Source organism: Melospiza melodia, chromosome 11 (assembly GCF_035770615.1).
Source record: "Melospiza melodia melodia isolate bMelMel2 chromosome 11, bMelMel2.pri, whole genome shotgun sequence".
NCBI classification, from domain to species: Eukaryota; Metazoa; Chordata; class Aves; order Passeriformes; family Passerellidae; genus Melospiza; species Melospiza melodia.
The window spans coordinates 24,719,235-24,742,482 of NC_086204.1; the positions used below are offsets into that span (position 1 = coordinate 24,719,235).

General features: G+C 38.6%; 1 protein-coding gene across 5 annotated transcripts in view; it reads right to left on the minus strand.

Moving 5' to 3' along the window:
- LOC134423228 (BEN domain-containing protein 5-like) overlaps nt 1-23,248 on the minus strand; it is an 882,906-nt gene that overhangs the window by 515,897 nt on the left and 343,761 nt on the right. For all 5 annotated transcript variants that reach the window (XM_063166074.1, XM_063166072.1, XM_063166073.1 and 2 more), the window contains one exon: nt 18,868-19,084. In XM_063166074.1, coding sequence (XP_063022144.1) covers nt 18,868-19,084 — 217 coding nt within the window. The remainder of the gene's footprint in view (nt 1-18,867; nt 19,085-23,248) is intronic.

Here is a 23,248-nt window from a genome sequence, read left to right on the forward strand (position 1 = left end):
GATGCTGAACAGGAGAGAGGGGAGGCTGTAAATGCTGGGGCTGGCACAGCAGGATGGGCAGGGGAGAAGCTGGGGGCAATGAAGAGACATTGCTGCTGCTGCAGACCTGCAGGGCACCTGCTGAACACAGGCAATTGTCCCTGGGGGCTGATGCAGAGAGAGAAAGCCTTCAACACTCTGAATCACCGCCCTGATACCGACTCCAGCAACAGCTGTGCAAAAAGCAAAGCAGGGGAACGCCTTTGTCAAGGCAGGCTCCAACTCAGCCCTCTCAGCTGAGAAGGAAACAGGATCAAGTGCAATCCACGGCATCACAGGGATGGCACAGGCAAGGGATTAATTGCCAGCTAAGGTTTTGTGATCACACTCTTACCATACTTCAGTAAATCTTTTTCTTTTTATGAAAGACTACAGGTCAGTCTTTTAAGTACTGAAAGGCTTCTTGGGCAAAACCACAGTTGTTACAACAGTTTTTTGAATAAAAAAAATAAATTGCTCAGAGCCTAAAGAGCTGAAATAACTTCCCAATGGTAAAAAGCAATCAACAGCTTATCTGAAGAAGGGGCATTGAGCAAGCACATTTTAAAATGTTACAATAATTTTGTAAGAATTACAAAATGTGTCATAACTGAAGTTAGTCGTGACTAAGAAATTATGCATAGGACAAGTAAGGAACAGCAGAATCAACACTGCAGGAATGTGCAGGTTTAAGGAGATGAGAATAGGAGACAGGAAAATCAATTTATTGCATGATAAATGTTCATATGCAAAATAGCATGAGCAAAAAAACCCAGCTGTGAAGAATGTGGCAGTGAAGGGGATCAAATCATTATGCATCAGAGTGAATATTTCATCATTCTAATTCAAACTTCCTGTGCAAATATTAACAGAACCACAGGAAAAGAAAATTCCTATAAAGCATGCCAGCATTTTGCTAAAAATACATACAACCACTCCAGAACTGCAAATATAATTCAAAATTCCCAACTCTCTTAGAAGTCTGACTTCACTGAACATAGAATAAATTCAGGCACAGAGGAAACCAGAATGGAGAAGGCAGAGGTGGATTTATTTCTGCCTCTTAAACAACTTTAAATAAACTAAAGGCAAGGCAAGACATGCTTAGAGTGAATAAAAGGAATAAAGTTGGAGAGGGAAAAAAAGTGTTCCATAAAGATTCCTTTAAAATTATGTTCCTTTATTACGTATTGAAAGTCGAAGTAATTGTTTTTTAACCTAACACTAAAAGGAACAAAAAAGCTTTATTTAAAAAATCCAATCACTGAGTGACTGCAAAAATAATGGTGTCTGCCAGGAGCACTGATGCCTCTAAAGAAATATATATTTAGTTTGGCTTACTCAGCAGTGCTCCAAAAAACTCTAGGAATCATTCTGGGTGGAATATGCATTTTTAATAAATACCAACAAAAAAGGGAAAAAAAATCAATTCAACACAGAAAAAAAGGCCATAAAGTTTCTTCCAGCTCTGAAATGCAAGCATTGTCTTAGCCCAGCTCCTTTTTCAGTCATATACAGACAGCACAACAACGAAACACAGCAAGCTTGAACTGAGCTCTCTGACTTTCTGTAGGTAAAAATGATGGCACTGTATCCATCAATCCTACTGCAAGGAATTGGCTGCCAGGACAAGGACTGGGGGATACCCCCAGTTTGCCATCCCACACCACAAGGAACAGAGGGATTGGGGCCAATCTACGCAGCAATTGATCCTTACTGCTAACATAAATCCCACCTACAAGCACTGTTGTACTCTGAATCAAAATATCATTTGCCGTAGCTCATTGTTCATCTCATTCCAAATTTAATGCCATGCAATTAACAAAACTACTCTAAATTTATCCCCAAAGCTTATGTGCAGCATGCTGGACTTGTGAGATGAAACAGGCATGTGGTAAAACATGCTTCTGTTTTTGCTGATTCTCAGCATAAATGTTTCCTCCACTCTTATCAGTTGCCTGAACACCAGCATGCTACAATCAACTTCCTGCTAGTTAGTTAAGATTCTTGCCTGCTTGCCTTTCTTCTCTAAATACAGCTCTCTCATGCTGCTATTGATCAGTGACTGAAGAAAAAAAAGGCAGGATGAAACTCCTTTTTCTTTCCTTTCCTTTTTTTTTTTTTTGTTATTGATATTTTTTTAAAAGGTCCTTTCATCTCCTCCTCTACCAGGAAAGCATTACTGGATGGAAATACAAGAATAATGAATCTAAAGCTGTTCAGCACCAAACTACCTAGAAATGGGAAACATCCCCCTAGAATTGAGCCTCCTGCTTTCCAGTGAAGCAGCACACATGCACTCCAATTACTTTCCCTGTTACAATATTAGTAACTCAAGGAAATTCTGCTCCAGTCAATTGTGCTTCCAGAGATTACATGCCATTGGGAAAAAGGGCAGAATGTGACCCACTTCTTTTTCGTCATAAAAAACTATCAAGGATGATAGGTAGTGCATCAAAATATTTAATATGATTTTATAGTTTAAGATTTATAGCCTCACACTGCCCATGAAGTCTGTACTTCTAAGCAGTTTATGCCATTAGCAGGAGGGGTTAATTCCAGCAGAACTTTTGAAAGCCCCTTCCCACTTCTCTGGTCATCCCTCAGAGCACAGGAGTACCAGAGGTAGCTGAAAACAGAGCAATGTATATTTAGCCTGCAGTGTTATATAACCTGTCTGTTAACAAATGCAAGACACAAAGTAAAGTCATGTAACCCAATTGAAACAGTTCGTTCTGGAGGTTGATTTCCCTTGGGAAACTGAAACATCAAGTAAGAAACTGAACCAGTTAAATATAACCTTTTTAAAGGGCAAAAGAATTCAAAGGTAATCAAGGATTTTTTTTTTTCCTCAGAAGGGCATTTATAATTATATTCCACTCTTATTTATAACAACCCTTTTAATGTTGGTACTACAAAGAACTCCACAGAAAGCCAGCTTTGCTTTATATAACAGGATTCAATCTCCACGTGGTTTTTATATGCAAAACATCTTCTACACAAGGTATGCAGTGACAAAAGCACATTTCCCTGAAGAAACAAGGAATGTGTTTTCAAAGTGGTTCATGAGCCTTCAGCCACGTGCCTTTTGCTAATATTGTGGGAGACTCGAGAAGAAATCCTTAACTCTTGTTTTGAGAAAATAATGGCAAGTGACTCCATGTGCAAATACAGTGAGCTCAGAACCTAGTGGATAATTCCCTTTGTTAACCTAGAATAGAATGGTTTGCTTTAATCTCCTGATTACTGAGGAGAAGGAAACAGAACAATTACCAGACTGTTTGTTTCAGTTTCTTTCCACTGGTTAGGCAGGTATAAGCTAAGAAGTAGAAATGATGGGCACGAGGCAAAACCTCCTGAAGCAGAAGCACTTTTCAAAATTCAGCACCAGAGTGACCAGGTGGTCTGTGATTAATCATTTAAGATCCCAAGTTTCGTGTTCATGTTGTGTTAGGACACAACATCTTGTGTTATGAAAACAACAGTGGGAATTTCAGAGTGGGATCTGGAGGTGCACAAAGCCAATGAGAAGGAAATCTACAACAAAGGGTAAGGATAGGTTTGGGTGGGACAAACTCCTGCACAGAAGGTCTGCTGGATGCAGTAGAAATGAATTATACAGAAACCTGCTGCTGTGCATCTTCTACAGACCCAGCAGATACTCACACAGTCTCACTCTGCAGTCTGTTACCCTTGAACAATAAAAACAATGCAAAGGGCAGAGCCTTCACACAGCCAGAGATGCTCTCAAATTATGCTGCACAGATTAAAAACGTGCAGGAGTTTCCCAGGATGCTATAAATTATTGATCTATCCCATTTCTCATGTTGCCCAAATGCTTGTAAATGTTACCACACAAAAAACATCTGTAGCAAACCGCCCTAATAAATTTATTCCGCGAAGAAAAAGTTAATTTAATCTCAGAATTACATGAGAGACATTCTGTTTGAGTAGCAGCAAGCATGCAGGATCCCAGCATGGATTCCATTGTGCATACCTGCTCAAAGTCTCAGCAGACACACACTGAACACCTGCAAGAGCCTGACAGAGGCAATCGGGCTGGTGATTTCTTACCCACAACAGGCAATCTGTTGATACACTATGAAACCAGTATTAGGAGATGCTTTAGTCAAAATGCTGCAGGTTATTAATCACAGCTCTGGGGTTTCTGACAGGATGTTTTGATAAAATAAATCTATTTTAAGTGACTGTAATGAAATACTAACCGGTTTTTGAAGGGCTTTTAAGATGTTTTTAAGAAGTTTCAGATCAAAGGCTCAGTTAATGTAACCTCCATGCATTAAATATTTAGTACTTATTCAGTCACTTGAGCACTCAGGCATCTTGACATTGTAAAAGGAGGAGAGGGAAATTGAGTTTAAGTCAGTTTTACACAGTGGGATTTTTCAGTTTTTATGTTAAAATCCCAGGCATGTAATTTTAATACAAAGGGGTCTATTCTTCTACAACAGTATATGCACCACCCATTAAAAGAATTCTTTGTTCACCTGCATAGATGGGAGAATAAATCCTCTATAGAGTCACTTCAGTAGAAACTGTTGTGCTGGGATTAACATCATGATTGAACATTATTCTGTCTCTGAGCTCTCTGATGGACAAAACCAAATGCACACACTTCTCCTTCCTGAACAAGTAGGCTCTTACAAGGAACACAGAATTTTAACAATGGCAGATAGATTTAAGCAAGTTCTTTTTAGATATTTGGATTATGTGACTGTAAGATTTATCCCCTTTCTAGCATCACCAAATTCCAACAGCTGCTCTTTACCATTTCATTTCTTCCAAAAAGTGCTCAGAGGTCTCCAAAACAGATGAGAGAAATAATCCTATTTGGGGGCTTATTAAAATAGATGTCTTAAATTAATAAACTGCAGATAAGTAGGGGATGGATATCCATGCTGAAAATGCAACACTGTATATAAATTTTACAGTTTCTGAAGCACCACCTTCCTTGTGAAAGCTCAGTGAGTGTAGTAGGAGCTTGAGGATGACTTCAAGCAGAATGATGACACTCCTGAGTGCATTTCTTGGCTCACTTGCAGAGGATTATAGACACTAAAATATTAAAAATTGCCTTTGAAACTATTGCCATGACCCACATTAGCAGCTATTCTCAGAATCAAGGAAGGTATTGTGCATTTCCATCCTGTTTAACACAAACATGGACACATCCAAGTTCTTTGATTTGCACAGTTGCTCCAAGGCTCTTGTAATTTGCATAAATTTGTAATAAATAAAGAAAAGGAACAACCTTACCTCAAACACTACCCATATATGGAAAAAACCCAGCAAATGGTTCTGCACATTTTTCACAGGCATTTCCCAAATTTCATCACAAACATTTTCCCAAAATGTACAATGTGATTGAAGATGACTGCACCCTAACATGAAAGAAGCTAAAACTGACCTCTGAAGTAATGGCAGCAATACATATTCCCAAATCTGGTAAGGCATCATCATTGCATGACCTTATTTGTCATAAATGTCTTCTGAATGTTAAACAAGCACAAAGGCTGTGTGTCACCACGGGCTGAGCTGTGACACAAAGACAAACAGCCACTGAAAGCATCCACATGGATCTCATGGTAACCCCATGATCTCATCTGTTTTTCTCAAAGAATTGTCTTGTTCTTCCCTGCTTTCACTGCTGGCCATGGCTCTGGAGCTCCTGTCTTCTCTGCCATCTTAAATTATATAAACACATGGTGCAAGAAGGTGCAAGGTGATTTTACAGGATTTTACATTTCTTTGTACATCACTTGAGTATTCCTTATGCATGGTTGCCTCTGTGTGCACGCCACTGTGAGAAACTGCCAAACAGTAAATTAAACAAATTAATCCTTGCTCTGCTGAAGAAGAAACTATGTCAGAACTGTTCTATGCAAAGAAATCCAAACCACAAGACAACCCTTGCCACATAAAGAATGTTAAATACTCCAACAGGTCCCTCACTGATTTACCCAACAGTCAGAATGTGTCTACAAGGTACTACTGAATAACCTCATGTCTGTGTTTCTTTTGTGGCTTCTCTGATTGTTTTGAGAGTGGAGACCTGTGTTAAAACCACTTAAACAGCCAATGAATCAAGATGATTCCTGAATAATTTAGCTGTGTGAAAGTAGATCTCTAAAGATCTCCTGGAATCTTACAAATCAGTTATATCCTCAAAGCAGGAAGCTTAGGAAAAGGCAGAGATAAAAATATGGTTAATTATGAAGCAAAAAACAAATAATCTAGATGTAATCTAGGAGAACCTTTATGGTAACAGCTCAGGAGAAGTCAGGTTTCAGATCTTGTCCTGCTGCCTCTGTCACTGACATTGCACTCCAAAGGAAAGCAGCTTGGACAGGGGGAGGGTAAGGAGGTTCTGACCAATGCTGCAGTGCAGGTGCCATGAAAAATGAGAGGAACAATAGCAGTGGTTTTGATAATAGTAAAAAAAAAAAGGCCTTTACCCAGTTCTATAGAAACTGAATTCAGCATTATGAAATACTCAGCTTGACTATGGCACTTTCAGATGCTCTTTCGATTAAAAATGAGAAAGGAAGGAAAAAAGAAAAAAAAATGGAAAGGAGAGGCTGTCCAAAATTAGCAACATTAAAACATTAAGTATTTCAAATTGTATTGATCAGAAGACAGGAAATGTGAGAATTATCACATATGTTTCCTTATAGAAATTAATGCCATTCAGATAGATTCCAGTCTATTGTTAGTTGCATGTTTCAACTTGCAATGAAAATGACGTTTTGAAATCAGGATATAGCCACATGTAATGCTTTGAGATGCAATGGACTTCTGAAAAAAGCAATCTTGGCTGTATGTTAGCTATTAACAGAATTGTCCCAGGCTTTCAGAATTTGAGATCATTGAGTAACAATCAGTTTATACAACTCTAATAGGGTGAAGGTGTCTCTCAGAGAGATTAAACTTGGACTGTCCTGGAACAAAAAGTGTAAAATTTTGTGCTCATGTTGGCTGCACCAGAGGTGCAGATGGGTATTCCCAGCACACAGAAGGTGGCATGAAGCTGCTGTAAGGAATTCTATCCATGGTCATTGCTGAAATACATCTGCCACCAGTGCTAAGTGCAGGCAGGGAGATCAGATCCAGAGGTTTACTACTACAACATATTGCTGTTATGCAGTCGGCTGTGATCCTTGCCTTATCATCATTATGGGGTTTTTTTAAATCAGAGAAGAAGTATGTTGAAACACCTTTGTGATTTCTAGTTAATTTCTGTGCAATACAATTCCCAGAAAAGCCCAATGTTCTGAACTCTGTGCACATGGGCTCCCTGTTGTCTTAAAGCCACATCTCCTGTTGACGTTTTCAAATAAATCATGGAGTGTGTGCTGCTATCCTACTTTCTAGTATAGGCTATCCTACTTTCTAGCACATGGAGCAACTTCTGAAACTAATCAAAGAAGGTGTCTTTTGTGAACTAGTATTTTAGGGATGTTAATCATCACCAGTCCAAGGTCTTTCTAAACCTCTTGTTGTGATTCAGCACTATTGCATGTAAAGATAATAACTTGTGACTGTATGAAAGAAAAGAGAGCTTATCTGCATTTCAAAAAATACATAGACATAAAAAAGGCTCACTCCCCTAGGTTATCTTAAAAAAGGGATTAAGGACCAATTACTCTGTGGTCCCCATTTGCAGGAGAGAATTTCTTTCTGAGTAAGTTTTCAGATTGAGCATGTCAGGAAATTTGTGCCATTACATACAAACACGTGAAACTGGGGTGAAAATAATTTCTAGAATCCAGTTTGTTAATGGATGAACACAGGTGCAGTTCTTATCAAACAAGGAAAGACAGATGTGAACAGGAAAATTTTTTGCATGCAGTTTTCATTAATTTCCACCAAAAATTTGCTTGGCTGGTGTACAGGAGTTTCAGGAGATGGCTGCTACAGGAACTATCAGTTTACTTTCCTTGGTACCACCTGATGGTTTCTACTGTCTCTGCAGTACATAGAAGGGGAAGTGATTGCTGTCCAGGAGCTTTGCAATACATTGATTTTCCTTTTTTTCTGATTTAACTTTCTAATGAGCAGAGAGAGACTGGCATACATAAATTCTTTGTATTGTAACATGCATAAATTCATTGTAGTTCTAAAGGAAGTCCAGATTTCTAAAAGGAGAGTTTTTATTTGCCTATATTTCTCTAGGAAGATGAAAAATCTGAGATTTCAGAGAACACAGTCATTTTGCTCCATTATTGTCATAGCAACAAATTATCTTGAAGCACTGTATGCAACATCTATAGCCATTTGCAGTATAGCTCTAGCTACTAACTTGTTTCTGTTAATGGCTGGCATGAACCAGTCTCTGTAATCTCTGCAATTTAATTGATGAACCACAAAACAAATGGTCATAGTTAATAAAATTATATTTTGCCATCTGTGTCCAGTAATGAGAAAATCTGAATTATAGGAATGAAAAAGAATGAAGTTTTCTTCCAAACAGATCAATGCATCCCACCTCTTTGTCAGCATTAAATTAGATGTTATCTGTTGCTGTGTATTTCCCTCTTTGGTTGCCATGGCTAATGGGAGTTTCAGCCACGATGGACAAGAATTCTGTTTGACCATGGGGAATATAATACCTTTTCCTCTGTTTTCCTATGACTCTGTGTGGTATGAGTCTACAATCTTATTTGGTCTGAGTGCATCCAAGTCTCACTTATAGGAGGACAATTTTGTTCAGCTCTGCAGTGTTATTTGCTGTTACAAAACCTTATCTATTTCTATAAAAGAAATCTAGAGGATGTGTGCAGTTTTATTCCTAAAGCTCTAAAGGTTTTCAAAATCAGCTGGAGCTGAGGGCAAATCTGGTGCTGCCACAGTATCTTGTAAGGATGATTACAACAGCACTAAGGTACACCTTTGGAACACATATTCTGTTTTCCTGAGTTCACATTCTGAGCAGTTTGTTCCCTTGAGAGCAAGGATATAAATTGTCTGGACTCTTCATAAAGAGGCCACTACAATTTAAAGGAAAAACCAAAACAAAAAACAACCCACCCCAAAACCTTTTATAAATTTTCTAGGAACCTCTATATCATTAATTCCCCTAACAGATAGATGGTCCCCACACAGAAGATAGCAAGGTAATTTATGGTGATTAGTTGATTACCTAGACCTTGCCAAAGATTTGGAGCATTTCCTTAAGCTTTAGAGAGGAAGACAGACTAAGGCAAGAAGGAGAGTATATTATATCCACTCACAGGAGACAAAGAAGATGCAATGCTGCTGAGCACCCTGTTGTGTGCAGCAACACTATTCTTGTTCTACATAGTACCTTTCAGATTTTGAAATATTCATTGTTTGGATTAATATCTATGTCTAGGTCTCAGACAAGTCTTGATGGATCTCACTGTATTGCCAAATACCTCCTCTTTTTTCACCACAGTACCATCAACCTCTGTTTTAGTCATCATCTGTTAATCTATAAAGTGCCCTTAATCAGTCATCTCTGACATTCCTATAAATTTCCCATCAGACATAACACATTACAGGCTATTTTTCATTCTCAGAAGGCAAATAAGAAAAACAGACTTGAGGTCTTGAATCACATAAACTGTGCAAAATAGCAGACTGCATTTCTAACTCTTTTCCTGAAAACCACAGCCATAATTTGAGGAGCTCAGCGGCGACAAAAATAGGGCCTGATTTCCAAACCACTAAACTTATTTTTGGGGTGCAATTGTCAGCAGTTGGGGCTCAGTTTTGTGCATCAGGAGCTCTGAAAAGAGAAGTTTGTGTGAAGTGAATGTGAAAAGGTGCTGGGAGCCGCTCGGGAAGAGCGATGGGCTGCGCTGTCCAGGGTCCTGACAAGGATGGGAGAACTCGGTCCTGCCCTGAGCTCCATCTAAATTGTCTGGTTGCTGAGGCTGACCTCTCAAAATGAACACCAAAGGCTTTCCCACAGGCTGCTTCCATGCAGTCCAGGTTTCTGCAATATTCTGCTTTCCCATAAAATGACACTGCAGTCAGAACAATGTTATGAACCTTAACTTACTGATATTTATGCAATATTTCGGAGGCTGTCAGAGCAAAAGTTCAAAAAAAAAAAAGTTTTCTTTAAAGACAGGCATGAGATTTTCCCTTATTCCATGCTGAGAACAGTGCAGCACTCATACATATGGAAAGACTAGTTAATATTTTAATTTTAAGCAACATAGATGTTTTTAAAAAAGGGGGGGAAGGATAACAAACAACATTTAACAATATGCAGCTGTTACTAATGAATTTAGAAGATGATTAAAAATAGAATTATGGATATTAATGCATTATTATAAGCCACCATAATGTAGAAGAAAAAATTATGTATTATAAAATCCTGAAGTTGTCAGATTTTGAGAAAGTAATAGTCGCCTTAAATTTTAACTAATTAGGACTAAGGGCAAAATTGGATGCAATTAATGAGAAATTAAAAATAAATGGGAGGGAAATTATTTCTAAAACAGATTTTTCTTTCATGCATACTCATGAAAACTCCTGAGATGGATGGTACCTCTCCTTTGTCTTCCTCCATGTCACACATTTATTAGAACATCAGAAAAGGTGGTTCAGAAAAACACATTTTCTGTAGAAAGGTATGTCCACAATTCTAGGGAATTCTGAGTGAAAATATTTGACTGTGGGCCTAAGGCTGGCTCTTTTTATTTTCCACTGGAAATGTCATGTAACTGGGGCCTTTTCAATCCGTGTTCATTTTCTCAGATTGTTCTCTGCTGCCACAGTATGGTGCTCAGCTGCTGTTTGAAAACATGAAAAAGAGGATCTTTATCAGAGACTGCAGTTCTTTTCATGTACCAATATGACTGGTTGCCATGTAAGATCTCTTTTAGAGTATTAAAAAGGCTTTAAGCTGGATCTTATATTTCCTAAGAAGTGAAAAAAACGATTTTCAATTAAGTACCTACTGCTTTACATTAAAAAGTTTCTGTCTCCTTGTGTTATTTGTATGTCATTTGGTCTTCAAAACAAAGATAAATATTGCTTTCAGTATTTGTGGATAATAGCAGCACTTCAATAAGAGCAACATTTTCTACAAAAACACTCTTTTTTAATCTTTTCCAGGAATATCATAGTCTTCTAAAATAAAATATGTTTGAATGGAACATGAGGTCTTAAAATAAGGATGGTACTGGCCTCCCTCACATGTAAGTTTGATGTGCTTCATCATTACACTATTCTTTTGATTCAAAAAGACTTTGTTAACAGTGCAGAAAAGTAAGGGTCATTAAAATCACACTGAAATCAATCACAGATCACAGGCTACACATAATATCACTCAGCTGTGCTTCCTTGCATGTGCTATATTTTCATGACCCTTACTTCCTCTCTTCAAGTACCTATCTTCAAATACTTGGGTCAACACTAAGGATGCACTCAGCAAGCTGGGGCCACATGAGCTACACTGCCTTGGTCTCTACTATCTTATAATCTGCATCGAAATATGTTCTTATGTCTTTATTTTCTCATTTCTACATGATATCTCCCCAAATCACTTCTGACATACAGGCAGAAGTCTTCTCAGAGCCTGCTTTTAGCTTTCAAGGCTTAAGGACAAAAGAGATAAAGTCTTACTGAACATGTGCATGGCAAGGATAAAGAACTTCAGGATTAGCACAGATCCCTTATGCAGAAGACCTCAAATGCAAACCTTATTCATACACTACTAAAAAAAAATAAAGATTGCTGAGCAATGATGGGATTCACTTTATACACAGATATTTAGCATATTTATAGAAAAGTGCAAAAATAGGGGTTTTATTATTATTATTTTTTGCCTGTAGTCATGTTGTTATAGTGGTAGTACAAGTTCACAACAAAACATTAGGGCACCAGGCCTAAGTGCTGTTTGTTTTGACCTTGGAGCTTAAGGACATTTTACACGCATTAAACTTGATGTCATGACACTGTGCCAGTGTCTTCAACATGCCTATTTAACATATTTAACAAGTTTAAATCTACACTTAAGTGTTTTGCTGGATCGAAGCCACAATGCTCAGTTTACATAAATTATGTGAACAAGATTTTGCCTGAGGTATTTAGAGATTTTAATATATTATACGTACATTCTAGAGCTGGTATAAAGTTAAATCAATAAATAGTTCTTTCTTTGGTCAAATTAAAAGGCATAAATCCAAATCATTTGGACTGTGCAGACTTTGAAATTGTTAAATAAGCCTTCAATCCTAAGGTTTCATCCCTACAGGTAATGTGAGCCAGGCTAACCATCTTTGGGGTCTACAGTCAAAGAATAAAGATTAAAATACTGCTCCAGCCCCACAGATGCATTACACAGCCACCACTCAGGAGATCTGAACAGAAACCAACTCAAAGACAGCCAAAATCCCAGCAGAGTCAATGCAGTGAAGTGCTACGGGGCAAATGTAGTTAATAGCTCCACATAGCACAATTTCCCCTCCGCGCCAGCACATCCAGCATCACTATCAACATGGTAATTATTGCTTAGTGCTCTGCTGCAAAGCAGGGAAAACACATTTCTGGAAATGGAACTGCAAGAAGGCTGAAGGCATTTTAGGGTTTTCTCAGGGCCCTACACAACCTCAAAACATACTCATGTTTTGCAGGGCAACAAAATAGATTTTAAAACCATGAAAAAGCTTTATGTTGGTGTACACACAGGACCTCAGACTGAGGGGTTTTTATGAGATTATATTAATTGGTTGTGCCATGTTATTTCCCAAACACCAGCTAAATAACAGGGATTCTAGCCAGCACTGAACATGGGAAGTAAAAATAGGTTCTGTGTGTCCCCAGAAGCTTAGGGTGCAGTAACTAAAGGCAACTGCATAGATCTGAAGTTCAACTCACAGTATGGACAAAATCAGTAGGTTTCCCACTGGGATTAAAATTACCCCATGGAACTTTGTGGAACTCAACCAAATAGGAGAAAGTGCTGAGGACAGGAATGAATAAAACCTGCCTTTTACTTGAAATTTGCCATTGCCATGAGAAAAGGAGCCAGACCCTGAAATGCCTTCCTGCACGTGGCTGTGAGCTCAGCCATTTCAGGACATCTGACTGGATCACTAGTGTTCCCTTTCTGGGTTGAAACCTGGACAAGCAACATTTTATTCCAGCATTTCCATAAAATGCAGGAGTACATATTAAGGGATGGAGCAAATAGGGAACAGAAAAGACAGAAGGGCAAGGAAGACAAGTCCTAGAGCAGGATGTGAAGTCATGTGAAGTGGCACTGAGGTGGGGATATGGAGTGCATAGAGGAGAAGACGACTACCTTGTGCAGTCCTGGTATTTAAAAGACCTCACAGCTATTTTGGATTTGCCCTTCACAACTCAAAGAGATAAGGGGAATGAATAGGAAAGAACAAAGCAGGATAAGTAACATAAGAGCAGAAAACAAATACCACAGCTTTTTTCTTCTAGCTATCTTAGGAGTACAAACTAAATGGAAAGAAAAGGGAAGGTTAGATCTGAGGTAAAGAAAGGGCAAGCCAGATGAAGGACAAGTGTGGAGTAAAGGTGAGATGAAGAGTCTGACTTGGAAATGGGAAGAGCCATGAAGCAAAAGGCCAACCTGAACAGCTACAAAAAGTCCAGTGAAAACTTCAGAAAAGTCACTGAATTTCCAAAGGTTTCCCTGAGTGGCTACAAGATGAAACGGTAAAGCTTGGGACCTGTGCAAGAAAACAGATTGCATAGACTAACTTTGCCACACACAATTCATTTGCTGTCATTTCTTTCAGGAAGTTTCTTCTTAATAAAATAGATCATAACATTTTTTTTTTCTTCAGATGATTTCTTACCTCAATGGGCTTTTTGTGCTCAAAGCTTCTTTTTTGGTCAAGTGCTTTTTACAAGAGTTTTTATTAAATGGAGAATAGTAGTTATAAAATGTGAGCTGCAAAATGGACTTAAGATTTGAATCCTTCTTCACAATTTAAGATTTTTTTACTCATAATTAGATAAAGAGCATTTAGTGCAAATGCTTCTAGAAATTATTTTACTTTATCAAACAGTGTTCTTTCTGTAAATTAAGAAATAACCAGCTTATGCACTTACTAACCTTGCATGATATTAGCTGCAAATTATGGTTTCATTGTTTGGTTTTTTCAAAAAATATATACTGCTGCCAACTTACACCAAAGTATTTCTTGTTTTTACCATGAACCCTTGTGTATATCCCACAGACAGAGGGCAACATTCAATAGTAACATCATTTCACCTATCCATCCTACTCTGTGATTCCCACAGGCCAGGTTATCTCCCAGAAATCCCTTTAAATTGTAACAAAGACATTTTTCTTAAAACTGATGGTATAGAAAAGTCCCCTGTAATTTTTCATGTTATTTATATAATTTCCCTGGTAGCACGCTGTGCTATTATATGCCATAAATCATATTTTATTTTGGAAAGAACTGCTGGTGGTGCTATTTTTAGGTCTAAATCTACTTCTGCTGATATCCAATCCAGCTAAGAAAATAGCTGTAGGAACATTTAAAATCTCACATCCAGTGTTGGGATGACATCCACATTACAAATGTTTTGGGAACAGCAGCACTATAGGAGTGAAAAATACACCACTGCATAAAGATAATGTGTCCTGAACATACACATAGCTGCACTTTTAAACTACTGAGAAATGAGAAAGGGGATTTACTTTTCCTAAGCACGATTTCTGTGGCCTTTTTCAGGCCAAGTAAATTGCCACAAATTACATTTACATGACATTTCAACCTAGTTACAGTCAAATCCATTGGAAAATACAGTATCTGACACCAACAGGATTTCAGAGGTACATTACATTACACAGAAGCCTGTAACTTCTATTTTTTTTTTCCAAAGACCAAGAGTATACTTTTCTTTTACAGAGCTGTTATTACATAACCCAGAGTTGAATGCAGAAATGGGAATTTTAACCTTAGAAAAACTGCCTATTTTCTTTGCTTCATGCTTTAAAACGTTCATAACTGAGCAGTTAAAAATGGACCAGTAGAAAACAGCAGAACCGATCAAGAATTTTTACCGGGGGACGAAGTCATTTAGTCAGTAAATAAAGGAAATTTGGTCAACCAAGCGGCAACGTGACATCTGGTGTGCAGTTTCACAGTCTTAGGGCATCATTGTGCTTCTCTCTGGTACCAGCATGAATCAGGAGTAACTCATGTAAATTAAAAGCCAAAGTGGTGTGGAGTCAGGAGGAAGCACTCTGTGTCCCAGTCTGTCTTTCAGTGTTCCATATCTGACTTAAGAGATGGGCTCATTTACAGAGCCCTACATTAGACATATTGCCTCCTTGTTTTAAAATATGTGTGTTTAATATTTAATTTAACAGAACTCCATATTCCAGTCTCTGTGTACTGTGGGAGTCCCTTCGAGGCTCGTGGTTTGCATGTGCAGTCACAATTCTCCTCGAGTGTAATTTGGAAGCACCATTGCCTAATGGAGTGAAAGGAAGTATCTGGCTCTGATTAATCCTGGTTCTCTTTGGAGTGAGTAATGAAAATAATGCCCAGCCAGTGTCAATTTGTAAAGTGGGCTGTAGGAGTTGAGCCAGGCTGTCCAAAACTCATTTAATTTATTATGTATGTCGGTGGAATAGTGGTGGAGGCACAAGTCCCATCAATTGTCCACACACTTCAAGCACACACAGGCAATTTGAACTACCAGCTTCAAATGACAACACACTCCAAAATTTTGCCAACTCTTAAAAAGCGGTTATAATGCTACACATATAGCTATTGCATGTGAAACTGAATAAGTATCATAAAATAGGTACTGTAAATATAAAATGTGCCTGTGCTTATATTTTCACAGAAATATGAAAATTGGTTTAATTATGTTGTGCTGTGGAATATTGCATAGCATTTGCTGAGAGGAGAGACACATTAATGATATGCAAAAAAGTAATTCCACAATTCAAAAAAGTGCTCACAGATTTTGGACTTCTGATCTGTTGGGGCAAACCAAAGAAAATCTGAAGTTATCCAAGGCCAATAACAGCAGAATGAAAATAGCAGTTTAAATGGTACCTGGGTGACCATCTCAGCTCACTTGCAGGAGAGACTATTTTCAAGAACATTTGGCACATCTAGTATGTGGGATAGCTCTCTGAAGTAAAGAATATAAGCATTAAAAGGTCAGAAATAGTACAGCTAACTTATCCATTTAAATGGGAATGGGAAACTTTGCCATTTGGCTCTGAACCATTTTGTCATTCTCCATCCTAATGACAATTACATGTCCCATACCGATATTTCACTTTCAATTTTCATAGAATTAGTGATAGTATTTCAGGAGTTAACGGAGGCAGAGTACTTTCTTTAGAGAAGATATGAAATTAGATTAGAAATTAGATTGCCTTGAAAACATTATATGCAGCAAAATGTGCACTCAGCCTCCAGGAGTAATCCTCTAGGCATGGCTTCTTGTGACTTGAGTTTTTCTTTTTCACAACAAAGGAAAAAAAAAAAACAACCAAAAGAGATCCAAAAATCCGTGGTGAGATTCTGCCATCGCCAAGAGACACAGCTCAAAACCACCTAATCCAGGAGAAGTGAAATTACAAACACTTCCCCATCCTCCCAGTCACAGACTGCAGCAGGGGGCTGTGAGATTCCCCTGGGGTGAACCCGAGGGGACCAGCAGCTGCGTGGCAGCTGGACAGATGTGCTGCAGCTTCCCCTCCCATGTTCTCCCTCCTCAGCCTGTGCCCAGCATGAGGAACCAAACAGAGTTTGTCCTCAGATGGCACCTTTAAAATACCTTTCCCCATGTGCTGCCAGGGGTACCGTCCCTTGGCCAGGAATAGAGCTTCTGAGGGCCTCTTTATGCCAATCTGATTCCTCTTATCTTACATAAGGGGCCAGGGCAGGGACAGAGCTCTCCTTCTCAGCTCTAAATCTATCCTATATGGCACGCAATCCTCCAAAGTACAGCCAGCTTCTGCTTTTATGGAGCACTGTGCAGTGAAGAATGAAGGATCCTGTTTTTCACCATTTAAAGATGTATGATAGCAACAAAGCTCTATGTTAAAATATTTAACTTGCAGAGAACTTATGGAAATTGTCTATTCAAGCTCAGCAAAGACATTAAATTACCAAGCTGTTCTAGGACAGTTGTGTGTGGAGAAAAGCCAGAAATGCTCTGAGATTGTAATGTTGCTCACAAAGATTGCAGCATGAGCCTGATTCAGAAGCTTTTTTATACAGCTTGGGGAGCTGCAAAATGTTACCATATCAATTTATGCAAAACATACTGTGTGTGTACATATAGATATAAAAGCAGGACTTATACACAGCACATTTCCTGCCACATTTTGAGTGGCATCTGTTTGTTTAGCATGCTGAAATATGAAAAATAATATTTAGCAACTACTGGTAACACAATGTTAACAAGATTTAAGAGTATAGCTCTGTCTGTCAAAATGCAGATAAAAGACAAATCCTTCAAGCTCTGTGTTTTAATCAGTCAGATCAGAGGTTTGATGAATATGCAAATGAGACTGTTTATACACTAGTTTCACAGTGAAAGGAAACAAATTCAGTTTCATTATAGAATTAATGACAGCTCTGTCCTCTAAGATTAATAATTAAAGCCCTACACACATTAAGATGATAGTGCTCTTTCCGCCCAGCCTCTGCAGATTTTACTTTTCTGTTTTTTAATACCCCTTTCCCTTATAATTGTTTGTCCCCCTAATTGGAATGATTAATAATTAATGCCAGTTCATGGATATACAATAGTCATCTTTAGAACAAGAACTGTAGTTAACCTACAAAAAGGGTTAAAAAATTACTTCCTTTTTAATTCTGATTTTGTTCTTGCCTGTAAGTTAATTTTTTCTCCAAGTTTAATGCCACCATAGGAATTTCAATGGCCTGCTTTAATGATTGAAGCTTTTCATTTGTTTCAGTGCAGGACATACATATGATTTCATTTTGATGTTCACAATATATGCTGGGTTTCTTTTCAAAGCCCCTGCTGCTGGTATCAGCAGCCTTCACAACTTTCTGACTCTGAAAGACACACTACAAGTTTCAACCAAATCAAATCTCAGATAAAAAGATTAAGAGTGTGGTACAAGCGCATTATAAAGTTTGAGAAAGCAAAAGTTAAAAAAAAGAAAAACAGAGAAAAGAGATTTGAGCTATTATTTTTTAATCTGATGATTTCTGAGTTGACATGGGAGTGGCTGAGTCATGCTTGCCAAATCCCCTGGACAGGCAACATTTCAGAGGAAGATTATAGCAAAGTGAACAGAAGTTCAGCCTTACCATTAACTCTCCTTTCTGCTCCAGAAGAACTATGACACTTCATTTTCTGTGGCCATTAGGATCTACACAGAGACCACTAAATCCCTTCTAATTGCAAATGACCAAAGCACGGATTTTTAAGATAAAAGAAAATTGCTGGTTTGTGCATGTTTTGCATTATTTTATCAAGAAAAGTTGTCTTCTGGGTCAAAAACCCCATATTTCTTTCTGAACAGAAAAGCTCTTCCAGAAAGACAAACGGTCAGAGTACTCTTAAAATCACATTTCTACAATAAAGCTGTTTGGGTTTCATACTTTAATTTCCTTAGAGGTGAAATGATCCTACGGAGGAATCCAGCATTGGCTTGACTATCTCAAAGGAAATATTTTATGTGACATTAAATTAGCATTTGCCTATACTCCACCATGCAGATCCACCCACTTCCTCCTGTGTCATTGACAGCAAGAAAACAAATCTGTGTATGTGGGTGCTTTAGCAAGGACGATGAATGGTGCTCTGGAAGCATTTTAGGGTGGATAGACATCCATAAGGAAGCTTGCTGGTACTTACCACGCTGAGCCCCAGCAATTCCCTGCAGAAGTAGTCCATGTTCCTCCTCTGGAGGTTGTCCAGGTAGTGCTGCAGGCGAGTGTAGGTGTAGGGGTAGCAGTAGGCAAACTGGTAGGTGTCGTCCTCTCGGTCGAAGCAGAAAGCAAAGGACATGACATAGTTCTTCCTGTGGTCTGGGCAGCGGTAGTAATACACGTTTTTGGAGGGGATTCTTTGCCTGAAAAAACAAAAACAAAAATGTGTCTGTAAGTTAATTTTTTTCCTCCAAGTTTTATGCCACCATAGGAAACTCAATATGTATGAATTGATGCGTATCGACATGGACATTAGAGATCTGATCTGTGTGAGATTCAGATTCCCTCCAAAGTAAATGAAGTGGAGCAGCTTGAGCAGCTCAGGAGCTGGTGAGGAGATCCCAGAGCCTGTGTTTGGGAGCACCTGTGCAGAGCAGGGCTGTGACAGCCCCAGTGCCACTGCCACCGCTGGGAGTGCAGCTCTGCCCTGTGCCCCGGCTGGCAGAGCCACCAGAGCAGGGAGGGCATCATTCAGCCAGGGAAACCCATTCCCACAAAGTGAAAAGGATGCACAGGCTGTTCAAATACCCTCTGCTTCACTATCAGGCTGCTGCAGCCTCACACCACTCATAACTCAAAGACAGGCTCCAGCCAAACCTACACCCTTTCTTACAGGTTCAATTCACCAGCACAGAGAGGAGGCACAGCTAATGAAGGAATGCCAGCATAAGGCAACACTGACAAAACTATTCCTGAAAACCAGAACAACTTTTTATATAGATATCCTTATCAACATCTAGCCAATGAAAAGATAAATTCTTGAGGTTAAAAAACAAACAAACAACAAACAACCTAAAAATCATACAAGAAAAATTCAGGTATGGGAAATAACCAGATCTTAAAACAGAAAGCAAAGAAGAATTCCTTTGTTGTATTTGTTCCCATTCTAAATAGGACTGCTGGTGTCCTCAACATTTCTGGTTTATCTGACAAGATAGAAATGAATGTACACAATGGTAAATAATTATATTAAAGGCATTTATGTAATTGTTATCAAGGTGGTATCTCTTTGAGGAATAACAAATATCTGCCTGCAATCTCTCACACAGCTCAAGTTATTTTCTTACTTTTCAAGAGAAATAAGTAATATTTCAGAGGTGGGGCAAAAATTTGTTCTATGGATGGGAGATGTTCACTATTTCTGCTTGTATGCTTGGTACATTTCTTAGGTGGAATTTCCAGCTTCATTCAGACAGGAATAGTCTCCAATCATGCCATGCACTTGTAATTTGATGTAAGTAACTTACCAGTCATGTTTGGCAACAAAATGCTATGGTCCTGCAGACTTTACCTGATTCAATTACACAATCTTATAAACAGGTCTCATCTAATGATTGAAGCAGATCTCAACTATACTGGGATCATGGTGAGGGAGAAGCATAACAAGATTTACAGACATAGCACCAGTAATGTGTGTCTTTGTAATCATTCCCAGAAGCTGGTCTGCTGCAGAGCCTCAGTTTTGGCCTCTCATTGCTAATCTGAATTAGAGGACAAAACCTTCTCATTATACACAGGTACATATTTGCCAATTAGCAGCAGTTAACGAGTCTGACCAGCAAGACTCAGGATCTGCAAAGAGAAACAGAAAGGAATTGAGATCTTCTTGAGAAAGCAAAATAAAGAACCAGTGATGCAGTTAATTACAGTCAGAAAAAGAATTTATCTGCCCTTTTTAATGCTCTGCTTCTTGAACATTCAGGACCTCAATAACTTCCCCATCATGACTGAACATGAGCCAGCTGTGCCCAGGTGGGCAGGAAGGCCAGGGGCACCTGGCTTGTCCCACCACTTGGCTCGTGGTGGAGTCACCATTCCTGGAGGTATTTAAAGGATGCGTAGATGTGGCACCTGGGAATGTTTTTTTGGTTTTTTTTTGGTTTTGTTTTGTTTTGTTTTGGTTTTTTTGTTAAATTTGTTTACCACTAAGATCTGGAAATTCTATTTAACACTAATATAAAAGACAGAAAAACAAACAAACCTTTTATTTTTTTAAAAAAAAGTATCAGTAGGGAAAAAATGCCACGAGCCATCTGCATGCAGCCCTCTTACCTAATGGTTTTCTTCAGTATCTTAACATATTTCTATCATTCTCCCTGACTCTGGAGTGCTATAGGACATCCCTCATTTGATCTCAAATCAAGCGGATGATATGGCAGCGGGTAAATCTATTCCAGCTCCCAGTCCTCAAACCGTAATGCAAGTTTAAACAGTGTGTTGCTGAGTTGTTGAACTTTATTTGTTTCCAAATTAGCATGGGGAAAATAATAAAGGACAAGCCTCACTCTGTGCTATAAAAATTTCATGTAAAATGAGACCAATAGGAGGAAATTCAGGATTTGAGAAAGGCTAATGCTAATTGAAATTCATCTGCTGATAGTTAATGTTTAAATGACACATAGTTCTCCTTGGTTCAATAACTTTCTACTTTTAAGCAAGTTGAAGACAACTTTGTTAATGTATTAAAGGCACTTTTGATATTTCATTCCCTTTCCCCTTCATTATAAAAGCTAAGCATCTGTTTTATTATCCACTTTGACACATCACTTTATGGCTGCATTTGGCTATTATGGCTAATCTTGATGTCTAGGACATCTGGTATTGACATTTCACTATCTGGTGTCTGACACAACAGCAGAAACCATCCTCAGTTCCTAGGTTTAAATTCACCCTCTCAGGGCACAAAGTGCCCAAACTCTTAATTCAAACCATATCTTCCAAAAATAATTATAATAGTACTCTTGTCACTGCTAATCTATTTTTATCTCTCCTAGCACTTTGTCACTGCTAATCTATTTGTGAGTCATACAGAGAAAGAGAGTTAGCATTTAGATACCAACAACACATCTTTACACACAGGAGCTTAATCAGATTGAGATCTTATCAGGGAATTAAAGAAGAAAAGAAAAAAGGGAAAGAAAAGGAAAGAAAAGAGACAAAGTGCTAGATATCACCAACTGAGTTTTTGATAACGAAAAGACATTGCTCAGTTCTTGAATTAACCTTTGTGTCCTAGACACACTATTGTTTACTCTTTCCCTTTTTTGTTCTATGCCTTCTGGAAAAGGACACCCACACACTGTGGCAGCAGCTGCTCCTATTAATTTAAAGCTATTACAAAAATTAAAATTAAACCCAATTACTTTGGCTGGTTTATAGCTGGGGAATGGCTTAGTCTGATTGTTCCCTCTGGTTATGGACAAAAACAATATTCCTACCTACAGGCAGCTGCCAGTGGAATACTAATGCATCTAGGGCCTGGCAGGAACAGATTCAGAATGCAGAGTCTAACTGCATTTCTTACTAAAGAAAAATATCTTATCACGGATCTGCAGAAATGCACCAAGTCCTTACTCTGAGTCACAATGAAGCTGATGTGTAGTTAGAGGCAGGAAGGCAAAATGATGGTGGAAACCTCAGTGCTCTGATTTGTCCCTCTGCATTTCCAGGCAGCTCACACTCAGCAATGCATCCTGCTAATTGATGCTCAGCTGCCCGGATGTCTGAGCTCCTGAGTGGTTCTTTAAAGGAGAACCACCCCCATTCCAAGCACAGCCACAGAGAATAACGTGCAAACATCTCGTTTCCAGTCTGGTTTCTAGGTGTATTTAAAGAAATGGAGCTTGATATCATACATTGGTTTGACACTAATTCAGAATGCCTAGCCTTAAAGATAAACACAAAAATCTTTCTGTCCAAGGAAGGAGGAGGCACAGAAATGGAGAGTTTCTCTCTATTTTGATGCTAACAATCCAGTGGCAAAAACTTGAGCCTTTGAGTGTCTTCTCCTCCTGTCTGACAAGGCAGCACACCCAACCCAGAGGATTTGTTGCTCCAAGTGTGAATGTCCATGAGCTCTCCTGTTCCTCTGTTGGCAGCAGTGCAGTCTGGAGTCAGGACATTTGCTCTGTTTTGGTAGTGTGCAGCAGGATCAAATTTGTCAGTGTACAAAAAATAAAAATTAAAATTGTAGTCCTCATTCAGCATCAAAAACCTGATGACTTTAGAGGCCCCAAGATCTTAGTCCTTGGCACTGCAAGAGGCAGTAAGGGGTATAATTCAGAATTTCGAAAACTTTATCCTAACTATGCGTCTAATTTTATATACTCCATACTCTATACTACCATTTTAAATTCAGGTCTAATAATTTTGACTTTAAATTCAAACTTTTTATTCTCTGTCATGCTTTTATCTTTTCTTATTATTATTTTTTCTGCTACTTTTTGCTTATTTCCATTCAAAAATTGGGAGTTAATCAATGCTTTGGAGGACAAACACTGGTGGTACTGATGGTACTGCTTTGTGGA